The sequence below is a fragment of the Onychostoma macrolepis genome, chromosome 07, assembly GCF_012432095.1.
Source record: "Onychostoma macrolepis isolate SWU-2019 chromosome 07, ASM1243209v1, whole genome shotgun sequence".
NCBI lineage: Eukaryota > Metazoa > Chordata > Actinopteri > Cypriniformes > Cyprinidae > Onychostoma > Onychostoma macrolepis.
The window spans coordinates 5888002-5903315 of record NC_081161.1 but is presented as its reverse complement, the minus strand read 5'-3'; the positions used below and the strand labels follow the sequence as shown (position 1 = coordinate 5903315).

At 38.3% G+C, this 15314-nt stretch overlaps 1 protein-coding gene across 1 annotated transcript; it reads left to right on the top strand.

Annotated features, from left to right (window-relative positions):
• The first annotated feature begins 851 nt into the window (after positions 1-851).
• znf821 (zinc finger protein 821) lies at positions 852-15053 on the top strand. The gene is made up of 6 exons (XM_058781151.1): positions 852-1318; positions 10722-10853; positions 11049-11161; positions 12355-12453; positions 14005-14168; positions 14251-15053. The coding sequence occupies exons 1-6, from the start codon at positions 1279-1281 to the stop codon at positions 15026-15028; spliced, it is 1326 nt and encodes a 441-aa protein (XP_058637134.1). The 5' UTR covers positions 852-1278; the 3' UTR covers positions 15029-15053.
• Positions 15054-15314: the final 261 nt, after the last annotated feature.

Sequence of the window (15314 nt, the reverse complement as noted above, 5' to 3'; positions counted from 1 at the left end):
CATTTTAATGAATACTAGGCAACATCTAATCTTATGGTAGTTTAGTGTTACTTAAGCATGTAACCTAAATTTGAATCAGATAGATAGATAGATAGATTTGTTGTTTTAATACATATAGCTGAAGAAAAACCGGCATTGTCCTCCACATCCACGTATGTGTATCCCACAATGCGTCTCGTTGTTTCCTTTACAAACCAAACAGGCTTCCAATCATAGAAATGGAAAAACTGCTAGAAAGGTAGTCTGAAAAAACTGTGCTTAAACGAGGGGTGGAGAAAAACGGCTGGGAAGTAATCGCTAATTGGTCAAATTGGTCAAAGTTTGAGCCTCCTCAAGGCCTACAAAACTGTTTGGCTCCTTTTAAAACCCCCTTTACTTGCATTATGCCAACTGCTATCGGTCACGTGTGCAACAAGTATTTTGTTAATAAGTGTTTTATCAAATAAGTTTTGAGTAGAGAGCAAAAGACGTTTATAATGGATTCAATATAGTAGCCACTGCGTAGAAATATATAACATTTCCACAGTTTCTCAGCTTTGTATCGTTGCAAAGCAGCGATTGGCTCAACGTGAAAATAATCACGTGGCGACTGTTACTTTTCTCAGCGCTGCTGAGGATGAACCAATCAGCGTTGACTCGATAAATTAGATATTTAATAATTCTACTTTCCTTTGTATATCATGTAAAAACCATTCAAATTAGAATATATAAATGACCGTGTTTACACGTGGATAAATGTTTCTAAATAAACAAAACGCGTTCTGAGATTTCAGTGCGTTTTAACGGGAGAGTGTGTTTCTGAGCCGCAGAGCGCCCCCTACAGGAACATTCGCGTTTCGTTGATGGACGGTGGGAGGTATATGATAACATTAGGCATTCTTCTCAGCTCATCGCGTGAAAAAAAAAAAAAATGCATGTAGGTGAAGAGTCTCTGCAGTGCATTTGCCCGGCTACAGTGGCGCAGGCTTTCACATCAACTCCCCTCATCTTACCCTGGTCTCGTATGTGTGGAAACCGAGCTCCATCGACATGAACTCGCTCTCATCGCCGACCGAGACCAAGATGCCTGTTTGCGCAAAAGTCATCTTTAATTCTCTTTCAGTCCAATGAACCTAATCGCGCCGGCCAATGTAGCCGTCTGGTGCTCAGTTCTGCGTTTTGTTTACGGGATTGTTGTCTGCTTTAGTACATTTACCTTTGGACTGGCCACAAGCATCTCCACATCAGTCGGATCAAAGAAGAGATTCGACTTTTTTTCATCCGGGAGTGAGGGATAATATGTCAAGACGCAAACAGACCAACCCTTTCAAAGTGAATTGTAGGTATCCCAGGTATTGTAAACACTTTTCATTTACTAGTTCGCGTAAAAACAGGCGTTTTGTCTCCTGGAGGTGATGCTGATCTTGATACAGTGTGGCATTGAGTTGTTTGCTTTCGTTAAGTCTTACATCCGCATTTTACTGTACGAGGACAACAGCCAGAGGCCAGGCTTTCCACAAACTCTCATCGCAATATGTGACCCTGGAGCACAAAACCAGTGATAAGTAGCACAGGTATATTTGCAGCAATAGCCAACAATACATTGTTATGGTTCAAAATGATCGATTTTTCTTTGAAATCATTAGGATGTTAAGTAAAGATCATGTTCCATGAAGATATTTCCTATTGTAAATATATCAAAACGTATTTTTTGCATTGTAATATGCATTGCTAAGAACTTCCTTTGGACAACTTTAAAGGCGATTTTCTCAATATTTCGATTTTTTTGCACCCTCAGATATTGTCCTATAATCCTAACATACCATACATCAATGCAAAGCCCATTTATTCAGCTTTTTCAGATGATGTATAAATCTCAATTTCAAAATTTGGACTGTTTTTGTGGTCCAGGGTCACGTATGTCCACGGGATCAGCTGGTTTAAAACCTAATCTAGAGGATATACACGCGATTATATACTTGAACCCTTAGTGTTTGTTGTTTGACTCCAGGAGCTCAATATATCTTCACATTCACTTACTTCTGATAATGTCACTGTGATATTCTCAATAAGCCATAAATAATGGTCTTTAAAATATAAACCATCTCTAGCCTGCATGAAGCCTGTTGTCTTTTTCTGGACGTGCTTTCATTTTTTTTTTTTCATTCTTTTAGTGCACATCTATAATATTTGATAACTTGAATTCTGTTATAGAGAATAGACAATAATTCCTAATTGGCTTGCCTATAGAAATATCTATAAATCTATCCATTTTTGTGTGCGTGCCAAAAAAAACGCTTTTCCCCTACTTTTCTGTTTCTTTTTTGTTTTTGTTTTTTTAATTTTCACGCATTTTTCACTGACTTGTTTTCATCATTTCATCAGTGGAAACTCCTATCTTTTGTATTAATGCACAAAATAAAAGATTTAAATGTAAGAGATAAAAGTAAATCATTATAAATATTCCTCTATGGAGTTTCTAAAATTTAGATCTAGTTTGACTGTCAGACTTACATTATATTGCTTATTACACAGTTACTTACCGATGAATAAATGCATGGACATGAAATTGATTTAAGTTTAATTTTGAATATTATTTTATTGTAGAGACAGTGGAGTGACAGAACACTATCACATTAATGTAGTCTGAGTTATACAGTGTTGACCTTCGTGCCATTATTATTTAGAAATGTTATTGAATTTCACGTTTGATAAATCAGCATCAAATATTCCAAAGAGCAGCTAAACATATGGTCATGATCACCAAAACATCATGATTCAGTTCAGCTTCAAATATGTTGAGGCTCTCATCCAAACCCAGTAACTTCATAATTATGTGTTATTATTAGCATATATTTGTTTGTAATTCTCTCTAATGCAATGCGACTGTCAACAATAATCTTTTATTTAGGTTGATTTACACAATTTCCAGAGATGTTTTGAAAGGTTGTGAGTTGGCTACGATGCAGACAGTGTTATTGAAAGGTTATGCTGGTTTTATAGCAATATGTGATGTATAAAACTGGTCATTTATTAAGGTGTCACATGACTGAAGACCAAAGAAAGTTATATATATATATATATATATATATATATATAACATTTGATCATAACATTTGACATATACACACACACTACACTGTAAAAGAAAAAAAAGTTACTTGCTGTTTCTTTGTAATATTTTGTGAAATTAACTAGCAAATATAGTTTAAAAGTAAATCCTACACCATTTTTTTTTTTTGTATAGTTTCCAGTATCTGCTGTGTGTCTCATATTTATGATTTAAAAGATTTTCAGAGCTGATGGAAGTGAAAGAGACATTACTGTAAATGTTATAGTGCCGTCAAACGATTAATTGCTTCCAAAATAAAAGTTTTTGTTTACAAAACATATGAGTGTACAGTTTATATTTATTTTGCACACGTGCATGTATTTAAGAAAAAAGCATTGCGTTTATATATTAAAAATATTTATATATAAAATTAATGAATATAAATATATACATGTATATTTTCAAAATATATACTGTATGTGTGTGTGTATTTATATATACGTAATAAATATGCACAGTACACACACACATATTGTGTGAACAAAAACTTTTATTTTGGATGCGATTAATCGTTTGACAGCACTAAACGGTTACTCAATCTATTCTTAAGCTATCATTAAATAGGGACTGTAGCAGACACAGTGGGGTGCACTATGGGAAATGTTACTCCATGGGAACGTGTATGACTGATCTTGTTCTTCTATCATGCCTGGCTTTTGTCAGTTAGGCAAAGTGAGGCCTATATTGCTTGTCTGGGTTTATCTGATGTCTGTCTATGACTATTCTTCCAGCCCACCAATCCAGACAGCATGCTAGGGCCCCGTCCCCTGCCCGTTGTCAGGATTTGTACTGTTTTCTGTTGGGTTGGTGGTTTTGTAAAGGCTGTGGGATGGTTTGAATTCAGGAGTGCTCTCATTGTTTGGCACCAGAGTTAAGTTTTGTCTCTTTTTGTCTGTTTTGTTCCCACCCCCCTCCAATGACTTCAGCCTTTCTCTCGTGTCTGTTGGCTGATGAGTTTGTCTCTTTGTCTGGATTCAGACAGACACTGCGTCACCTCCTGCCTACAGACACACAGACTCTGAGATAACATCACAGTGGCACACAGAGGGGGGAGCGAGGAGAAGACGGAGGGAGGGTGGAGAGACAGATGTACAGACAGAACTGGCGGTGGGGGATGGGAAACGCACTTACATCAATCACGGGCTGACTGCCGTGGAGCCGCTCTGTTGTGTCCGTTAATAGTTAAACGCTGATATCCCTCATGCAAGTCTTCTGTTCTTGTAGATGCTCTCAAACACCCTTTGAAACCATCCTGAGGATGCTGGGAAAGTATGGGGTGCAAACTCTTAACAACCTTTGGTGATTAGTAGTGGATGTGAAATATTACATCCGTCGGGTCTTGTTTTTCAGATTGGGAAACAACATGTGGTGGAGGCATTCCTGAAACGGTCTGAGCTCAAATGCAGACTAAAGCTTGCTGAAGTTCTACACAATTAATGATAAAATCAGATTCTAGTCCACTTTGAACTTGGTCTCATAGTTTATCAGCTGCCTTGATCAGAGGCAAACATCACTATTGCTCATTAATAGAGTTATATGGGATAGTTCATCCAAAAATGAAGATTTGGTCATTGTTTACTCACCTTCATGTTGTTGCATTCTTTCTTCTTTTTAGCAAGATCTCAAGATTTTTTTTTTTTTTGTACATACACACTTAAACAACGGTTCCAACAGAGTTTTCACAGCGATGCCATAAAATAACTACTTTTGGTTCTAAAGAACCTTTTGTGGAATGGAAAGATTCCACTACACTTGCGTTTCAGAAACAATCTCTGTCTGCGCTACACACCCGAAAACGCACGTCACATGACCATTCATGCGGAAACAACCATAGATATGATTCCCTATTATTTATGCGTCTATGTGCTTGGAGCGGTCGAATGGGGAATCTACCCATACATATCCCAAGTCCCTTTAAGGCAAGTCATGTCACTCGGCGGCCATCTTTGAAACACCTCTTGAGCATGCAAGTGCACCTCCTATCTCTTTGAATGGGGAAACATAAAATTCTCCAAAACTAAATCGCCAAGCTTACGATTAAATTTCATATTTGAAATCACCAATGAAATCTGACAACGACTGTATCATAAATGTCATTTATTTTGCTCAAATGTGACCCTGTACGACAAAACCAGTCTTAAGTGTCAATTTTTAGAAATTGAGATTTATACATCACCTGAAAGCTGAATAAATAAGCTTTCCATTGATGTATGGTTTGTTATGATAGGACGAGATACAACTATTTGAATATCTGAGGGTGCAAAAAAAATCAAAATATTCAGAAAATCGCCTTTAAAGTTGTCCAAATGAAGTTCTTAGCAATACATATTACTGATCAAAAATTAAGTTTTGATACATTTACGGTAAGAAATTTTCAAAATATCTTTCATGAAACATGATCTTTACTTAATATCCTAATGATTTTTGGCATAAAAGAAAAATCGATCATTTTGACCCATACAATGTATTTTTGGCTATTGCTACAAACATACCCCAGCGACTTAAGACTGGTTTTGTGGTCCAAGGTCACAAATAGTGTTTAAAAAAAGCGTATTTCTCAGGCTAGACCCGCCAGTGTGCATGCGCAGTCCTAGGCGCACGTCTCAGAAGGCCGATTGTTTCTATAGCGACCGGGACTTCTAACAGCGGATGCAGTGATGTGCTGACTTTACCAGTAAGCGATTGGCTCTTTGGCTCAGAAGGCGGAGCTTATTGAGCACTGCATTTTTCCCTATTCAAAACTATACGAGTGACACGCAAAAAAGGTTCTTTAGATTATTAAAAAGAAAGAAAATCATGGTTCTTCTAAGAACTGTTCACTGAAACGTTCTTTGTGGAACCCAAAATGGTTCTTCTATATGGCATTGCTGCAAAAACATCCTTTGGAAGCCTTATATTTAAGAGTGCATGGATGTTAAAGGTTCTTCATGGAACCATCGATGGCAAAAAAATAACCTTTATTTTTAGGAGTTTACAATGGAAATTAATGGTCATTAGAATTGTTTGGTCAACAACATTCTTCAAAATATCTTTTGTTTGTGTTTATCAGAAAGTCACAGAGGTTTGGACCCTCATGTACTCAGCACATGAGGGTGCTGAGTACATGACGTCATTCATTTTTGGGTCAACTGTCCCCCAACTGGATTTTAGAAAGAAGAAAAAAAAAAAAGAAAAAAGATGCATTGATCAAATGATTATGCAATGCATAAAAAAAAAAATCTTGTTCTTTATAAATGTATTTTTTGAACAACGAGTACCTTGTTTTGTTGTCTGTGTCCTAGGGATACAAGAGCATAGAAGACTGAAAGACTTGTCATTGTTCAAGCCAGTGAAGAGCTGTCATCAGACGATTGATGATCTTGTGTGGATTGATTTTTTTGTTGTTGATGTCCCAGTTAGATACAGGAGTTCAATTAAATGTCCATGTTATATTTTGGTTGCATTTGTGAGTTGCGTAAAATAGGTAGATAATATCGATATATCAGTCGCAGACTCCTCAATGTTATCAAAATGTAATCATATTGCAGCAAGTTTCGAGGTGTCGGCAAATATTGGTTTAGAAAATCAATGTCAAGTTGTATCTTAATGAAACCAGTACTAATGCACACTCACTATGTGCTGTAGTAATACCCATAAATCATGATTCTCACCTTGATCTCCATATCAAAATTGGCCAGAGTGATTAATCTTTTCTGAAAAATTCAAATATTGAGTTTTTGAGAAGTTTAGCTTGCAGGTATAAAAGCTGCAAATTTATGCCCAATTTGTGCCTAAATATATGCCTAATTTGGCATATATTGACCTTCTGATAATACTGTTTCCAGGTCCAAATCTCTACCGTTTATATTAAACGGCTTTTGAAATGGAGTAGAGATTTGGACCTGGAAACAGTATTATCAGAAGGTCAATATATGCCAAATTAGGTGTTACATTTATGAGAGATCAGACTCCTCAATTTTGCCTGCCGAATGATAAAACAGGTCAAAAAATAGCAACACCTCATCAACCTTCCAGAACACTGTATCGAGTTGCACTGGCACTTGAAAACATAAAACCTGGTTTTATTCGTATGCTGGTTGTCGTTCATGTTACTGATTAAAGCAGCTTCGCAGAAGGTGTTTGGTGGATGGCAGCGATGGAGTAATAATGGGATGCATGCAGAGGGAAAAGCATCTCCGTGTGGGCGTATGGAGTGCTTCTGGAGGAGATGATTCTCACATTAGAGGCATGGACTCGGCGCTCAGGAGATGCAGGCTGTTTCCTCTGGGACTGCAGTGTATGTTGAGTTGAGCGTGTAACGTGGGGGTTGGTGAGCGTGAGGTGGAGTGTGCGTGTTTGTAATGTGTTAATGCAGCATCAGCTATTGTTCTGATCACACAACACCACCGCAGCTCTGGCCTCTTGTTGATGCGGTCCGTCTTTTCTTTGAAATTCAAAATTTAAGTGAGAATTATTCAGATTCAGACTTTTTGATGTACATCTAGGAGACACTTTCCTATGAAGCCTGTATTGATAATGCATTATAAAAGGTATTCATTATAACGCTTGCATATAATGCCTTATATACACATAAAAAAAAAAAAAAAACGGTAACACTTGTAAGGTCCCATTAGTTAAACATTAGTTAATGCATTGACTAACAGTGAGCAAAACACTTGTTACAATGTTTATTAGACTTAGTTATTTGCTAGTTAAATGTGCAACTGTTTGTTGTTAGTTTATGTCTGCTCAGATCCATTAAATAATATTAACAGATACAACTTTTGATTTTAATAATGTATTGGTAAATCTTAAAGCTATTTTCATTGTTGGTTCATATTAACCGATGCAGTTAAATAATGGTTACAAATGGAACCTTATTGTAAGATCTGTCCCAAAGATCCCAATAATATGTCATTTCATGAATAATAGTAACATTAGTGTTGTCACGATACCAAAATTATGACTTTGATGCGATATCTTAAAATATCTCAATACAGCAAAAACAATGGGAAAAGTGACTGAATAATAGATAACAGGACATTGAACTTAATCTTAAAACTTAAGTTTAATTTATTATTATATAAACAGCAATACTTGCAATTACGTGCATTAATTTAAACTCACTGATAACTCATTTACATCTGAAAGAAAGTTATGTGGTTTTCGTGCCATTATAATAAAAATGTTTAAAGCAAATTTGTCATATAACCCATTCATGGCTGTTTAAAGAAGATTCCATTTCTATTTATTTATTGCAGACAAATACCGCTTATACATATTATGACCACATTATAAAGCCTTTGGATGTTTACAAGACTTTCTATGTGAGACTTATAATACATTACTTAAGTGGATATAACGTGTTCATTATAAGTCATCATACTCTTAATTATTATAACCAAAAATAATTAAGAATTATGTGTTATAACTGTTTATGAGATCATACATAAGGCAGTACGAATGCATTATAATGCCTTAAGAATACCCTTATAATGCATTAGAAATACAGCCTTCATAGAAAGTGTTACTATTTTTTCTTCTTCATAAACAACCACAGTTCAGATTTACACTACAGATGCTGGTCATATAATTAGAATATCATCAAAAAGTTGATTTATTTCACTAATTCCATTCAAAAAGTAAAACTTGTATATTATATTCATTCATTACACACAGACTGATATATTTCAAATGTTTATTTCTTTTTATTTTGATGATTAGAGCTTACAGCTCATGAAAGTCAAAAATCAGTATCTCAAAATATTAGAATATTTACATTTGAGTTTGAATAAATGACCATCCCTACAGTATAAATTCTGGGTATCTCTTGTTCTTTGAAACCACAATAATGGGGAAGACTGCTGACTTGGCAATGATCCAGAAGACGAACATTGACACCCTCCACAAAGAGGGTAAGTCACAGAAGGTCATTACTGAAAGGTGTGGCTGTTTACAGAGTGCTGTATCAAAGCATATTAAATGCAAAGTTGACTGGAAGGAAGAAGTTGGGTAGGAAAAGGTGCACAAGCAACAGGGATGACCGCAAGCTTGAGAATACAGTCAAGCAAAGCCGATTCAAACACTTGGGAGAGCTTCACAAGGAGAGAACTGAAGCTGGAGTCAGTGCATCAAGAGTCACCACGCTCAGACGCCTTCAGGAAAAGGGCTACCAAGCCACTTCTGAACCAGAGACAACGCCAGAAGCATCTTAACTGGGCTGTGGAGAAAAAGAACTGGACTGTTGCTCAGTGGTCCAAAGTCCTCTTTTCAGATGAAAGTAAATTTTACATTTCATTTGGAAATCAAGGTCCCAGAGTCTGAAGGAAGAGTGGAGGCACAGAATCCATGTTGCTTGAAGTCCAGTGTGAAGTTTCCACAGTCAGTGATGATTTGGGCTGCCATGTCATCTGCTGGTGTTGGTCCACTGTGTTTTCTGATGTCCACAGTCAACGCAGCCATCTACCAGGAAATTTTAGAGCACTTCATGCTTCCTTCTGTTGACAAGCTTTATGGAGATGCTGATTTCATTTTCCAGCAGGACTTGGCACCTGCCCACACTGCCAAAGGTACCAAAAGCTGGTTCAATGACCATAGTGTTACTGTGCTTGATTGGCCAGCAAACTCGCCTGACCTGAACCCCATAGAGAATCTATGGGGTATTGTCAAGAGGAAGATGAGACACCAGACCCAACAATGCAGATGAGCTGAAGGCCACTATCAGAGCAACCTGGGCTCTCATAACACCTGAGCAGTGCCACAGACTGATCGACTCCATGCCACGCCGCATTGCTGCAGTAATTCAGGCAAAGGAGCCCCAACTAAGTATTGAGTGCTGTACATGCTCATACTTTTCATTTTCATACTTTTCAGTTGGCCAAGATTTCTAAAAATCCTTTCTTTGTATTGGTCTTAAGTAATATTCTAATATTTTGAGATACTGATTTTTTACTTTCATGAGCTGTAAGCTCTAATCATCAAAATGAAAAGAAATAAACATTTGAAATATATCAGTCTGTGTGTAATGAATGAATATAATATACAAGTTTCACTTTTTGAATGGAATTAGTGAAATAAATCAACTTTTTGATGATATTCTAATTATATGACCAGCACCTGTAGATGCCTGTGACATTATTTGTTGTGAGAATACAGGTATTTCTTGTAGCCACCTTTTGGCCTAAATAATATTTTACAATATGAATGGGTGTTTGCATGATCACTCATGCAAGCCACAAAAAATGGGATATTTTGAAGAACATTGGGGTCTAAACAACACTGGACCCCCTCTGAATTTTAATGTGTGGGCAAAAAAATACAGATTCATTCTCCTGAATGTCTTTTGTGTTCCACAGTTTTAGAACAACATGAAAATTTTAATTTTTGGTTGAAAAAGCAGAAAGTAATAACAGTTGTGAATGATGCCTCAAATCGTATATATATTTGGTGACAAAACAACAAAGTCTTAAATTTAAGAAGCGACCCGAGTTGGGCCTGAATGCAACAACCTAGCAATCACCCAGAAATGCACGAAAACTCTCAAAATACCCTAGAAATCACATAGCAATGCTCTAGCAACCAAAGCAGGAAAGCCCTTAAAAACTAGTTTGAAACAGTGGCATTCTCAGTGACCATGTCGTTTCACTCACAGGGCCTTTTCACACGACTGGGTTGTCCGGCCCGCAGCACACTTTTGAGATGGATGCTAGAGATGACTTCATTGAGGACGGGGAATGCCATAGCAACAACTCACAGGAACCTGAAGAGCAAGACAGCACAAGTGGTGAGACACACAACTCACGACTGCGTGCCTGTCTGTGAAATTATTTATATATTTGCTTACTGCACATAAAATATTAAAAAAAGGAAGATAGCTGTGATTGTTTTGTGATTGCAGTGTTGAGACATAAAAGCAAGGTGACCTGTGCTTGAGCCATTGATAACATTATGAACTAACTTTTTTCCCCTATGCTACCAGACGACGGTGATAGTGATTTTGATAAAGACGACTCCTCAAATGCCTCTGCTGATGACAGCATGACGAGTAATAAGAGCAGCCACTGCCCCATACTACACGATGACGTCAAGGAGGTGAGTGATGGAGGTTTAATGAAAGAAGTAGTTGGTTGTATGATTATCTTGCATTCTTCTGTTATCATGATTTGCATGACAACATTGTCACAGACAATGTTCAGACAACTCAGTTTTTTTACTGTAAAATAATTTGCAAAAAAAAAAAAACAGCCTTGACCAGTTCTTTAATTTTAATCATTCACAAACAGATTGAAAAATGTGTGTATTTCAGTATTGTGTGGACACGTTTTTCACAATATTTTTGGGGATTTTTTTTTACCAGATTTGCATGCGTTTCATGTGATTTTGTCAAAGCATAAAATATTAATATAGTAAAGTACAAATAATTTTTTTTATATTAAGTGGCCTACTATGTACTTACATTTAATTTAATAATTTGGTACAATGCACTTATTGTATACATGTTTTTTCATTGTACTTACAAAAAAAAAATACCTGTGTAATTACATCTGTATTGAATTTCTGTAATTACATTTATAATTACACCGTTGACCCATCCCTTACTCCCTAACCCACCCTTAAACATACCCATACCACCAAACCTGTCCCTAACCTTACCCATATTCCCACCTCAATAGCAGCAAAAGTATTTTGCAATACAATATGAACACAATAAGTACAATGTACAAAGTACATAGGCCTAGTATTTAAGGCCACTTAATATAAAGTGGGTCCCTGGATTGAGATGAGAGCTTGGAAGAAGCTCTCATCTTTGAGCTACTCCATAGATTAATTGTTTGTAGCACACTTCCATTCTGAATTGATTATTGAATGAATTTAGCACGTGGAATTTTTAAATGCCACTGTACATGATTGTCCTTTTATTTACAAGTCTGTGTGACTTAATACAATTTTAAGGTGAAAAGCATGACAAAATTCTGTGTCATCCCACCTCAACGATTGCTGGCATCTTTAAGGGTTGATAGATATTTTTGTGGGGTGACTCATGGTTCTATAGCAACCCAGTTGACACGACAGTTGGAATGAGTCACGAGGGCTTATGCATTCATTTGTCTGCCATACCACACCAGTGCCGCATCAGTCATCCACAGCTACAGTCATTAGCAGTTTCGGGGAATAGTCACTTGTGTGCAATCATACTATATACAAAAATATATTACACTACATTTCAGACTATAAGCCTTGTTACTCATCGTTTTAACTGTTTGCTGGTGCATTATGTCTGTTAGGAGAATGAGGAGGGGATAGACCAAGGGGGCAGTTTTGCATGTCCTCTTTGTTCCCTGGAGTTCAGCAGCCCAGATCAGCTCATCGCACACGTCTACCAGGTGAGGACACCACTACCTAAGCCTATTGTATCTTTAAGGCCCTGTTTACACTTGGTATCAAGATGCATTTTGGTCGATCGGATCACAAGTAGGCAACGCTAAACACAGGTGTAAACGGGGAGTGAAACGTTTTGAGCTTGTCCACTTTCGACCACTTCCAGAGGTAGTCTAAACGCATTCGACCGGATTGCTTTCATGGTGTAGACGCTGATGTGGTCGAATGCATTCGAGCAGCCACAAAAGACCGCCTACTGACCTAATACACGTGTAATTATTGCGAGACGTACAAGGACGCGCACTTATCAGATGGGATTTAAACTTTGACGGGCCGAATCAGAAGTATTATTATTTACATGAAAAATAAACAACAGCAGTAATATTTGAATATTTAGCAATATTTAATATTTGCGATAACTTTAGCCCTCACGCTCGTGTTTTGATACTGACAGAGAGATCCGCCCATTAATCCTTCTCTTGAGGTTATCAGCACCACGGGTGGGTAATCTGGTCAGAAGTGGTCGAAAGTGGACAGAAGAGACGGATTAAAACGCCAGGTGTAAACGGGTATGCGTGTCCATTGTCCACTTGTGATCCGATCGACCAAAACGCATCTTAATACCAAGTGTAAACAAGGCCTTAGACGCTTTTTACACCTGGTATTAAGATCTATCTTGGGTGATCCAATCACAAGTGGACATTGGTAAATACATGTGTACTGGAGTCCAAAAACGTTTTGTGATCAAATCACTCAAACTACATTCAGAGCTTGTCAATTATGTGCAGATTGTGAAGCACACCTAAAGGTTTGAATACACAATATGACTAAAACAATAGGCGACATATAGTTGCTGGCTTTGTAAATTGTAATAGACAAAGGCTAGGCATCATACACTAAACAACTGGAGATCACACAATAACAGACTTTAAAGTCATTCTGAACGCAACAAACTCAAGCAGCAGTGACACATGAAAACTGTATGTGTACTAAAATCGGCTCATAACATGTTTTATATCCTCGGACTCGATGGAATCCAAATATGAAGCGAAAAATTGCAGTCCATGTTGATCATTTCTGTGAAATATGTCTGCGGACTTGCTCTGATTTTTGGCTTCTCCATACTGGAAACCGGGCAAAAATCTATGCAAAAGTTGCTTAATATATTCCAAGTTCAGATGAAAATTCTTTTGTCATTCACTCAATCGTATGCCGTTCCAGACCTGTAATACTTTCTTTCTTCCATGCATGGAAATTATGAATGATGTACTAATTGCTCTTTTCAAACCATTTATAATGAATGGAGACTTATCAAATGATGTGTTTACTTTTCACCCTTTTTGAAGATTGAAAGCTCTAGTTCCTCCCTATTATAATTGCTTGGAAACAATGACCAGTACATTATTTAAAATCGTCTGGAAGATAGAAAGTCATATGGAGTTGGAACAACAAAAGTGAATAATGACCATTTTAATTTTTGGACTGTTCCTTTAAGTCTCTTTATTTGAGAAGAATTAATGTATGAAATCTCTTTGTACCTTATTTACTTGGATCAGCACACAGCTGTGGGTGGCAGTAAGAGTTATATCTGTCCTGTTTGTGGAAGAGCTCTCAGTTCTCCAGGCTCTCTTGGTCGCCATCTTCTCATCCATTCAGAGGACCGACTGTCCAACTGTGCCGTATGTGGGGCTCGCTTCACAGACACCAACAACTTCAACAGGTCAGTTCTTTACTCAAGACATGATTACTAGGATGCTGTGCTTCATTGTTGTTTCTAACCGTTCCCTGGTCTGAAATTGTAGGGAAAAGCTGAAGGAGTTCCTCGACACAAGCAGTATAGAGATCAACAGTGAGGGTGAGGCCTGTGCCATGTCCAACTCTTTACCCAGAAGCACCATGACTAACCCAAACACAAATCCTGGTCCTGGACTGACCTCATTGCCAGATGGTCTTCTACCTTCTGCACCTCCTCTTCCCTCAATTTCTGATAGCCTCAGTCCTTCCAGCACAGGACTTCCGCCTCTTCCAGACCTTATGAACCCTATGCCCGTGTACCCAGCTGGAGTTTTGTTGGTCTGCAACAGCTGCATAGCCTACCAGCAGCTTGTGGATGCCCAGTCGCCATCCATGCGGAAATGGGCGATCCGTAGGAAGAACGAACCCGTAGAGGTGCGGATTCAGCGGCTTGAACGGGAACGAACGGCCAAGAAGACCAAGCGCGCATGTGAGTCACCAGAGGAGCGGGAGATGCGCCGCTTACGAGACCGTGAGGCAAAGCGTTTGCAAAGGATGCAGGAGACGGACGAACAGCGGGCACGTCGTCTGCAGCGAGACCGGGAGGCCATGCGACTCAAGCGGGCCAACGAGACGCCCGAGAAGAGGCAGGCAAGACTAATCCGTGAGAGGGAGGCCAAGAGGCTAAAACGGCGCTTGGAGAAGATCGACCCGTCGCTGAGAAACCAGATCGAGCATGACCCTGCTGCGATGGCTGCGCTCACTGCTGATATGAGTCTATTCCAGTTTTCCTTTCCCATGTCCGTCCCTTCCATGGACAATGGACTGTTTATGAAGCTTCCCTAACAAGCACAGCTCCAAACACCTCTCAGCCCAACATTTGAGAAGAATTTGCCATTCTTAAAGAATAACTATCTTGACCATAGTTGTGATGAGAAGGTTATGTTCTTGCAGTTTCAAGGAGGTGCTCACCCTGACAGCGATTTGCAGTGTCGTAGGCACCAGATGTCTTTCACTTTCAAAGACAGATTTGAGGCAACACGAAAGACCATGAGTTGCAATGCAACAATGTTGTGCAGAGTTCAACTTGATGCAGACAGGCAGCAACACACATGGCGACTACCAGTGGGAG

What these genes read in the sequence shown, in the direction of transcription:
- znf821 (XM_058781151.1), top strand. Translation starts at nt 1,279, where the DNA reads ATGTCAAGACGCAAACAGACCAACCCTTTCAAAGTGAATT. An exon ending in CAACCCTTTCAAAGTGAATT is followed by an intron (nt 1,319 to 10,721) that starts GTAGGTATCCCA and finishes TTTCACTCACAG; the next exon opens with GGCCTTTTCACACGACTGGG. An exon ending in TACACGATGACGTCAAGGAG is followed by an intron (nt 11,162 to 12,354) that starts GTGAGTGATGGA and finishes TATGTCTGTTAG; the next exon opens with GAGAATGAGGAGGGGATAGA.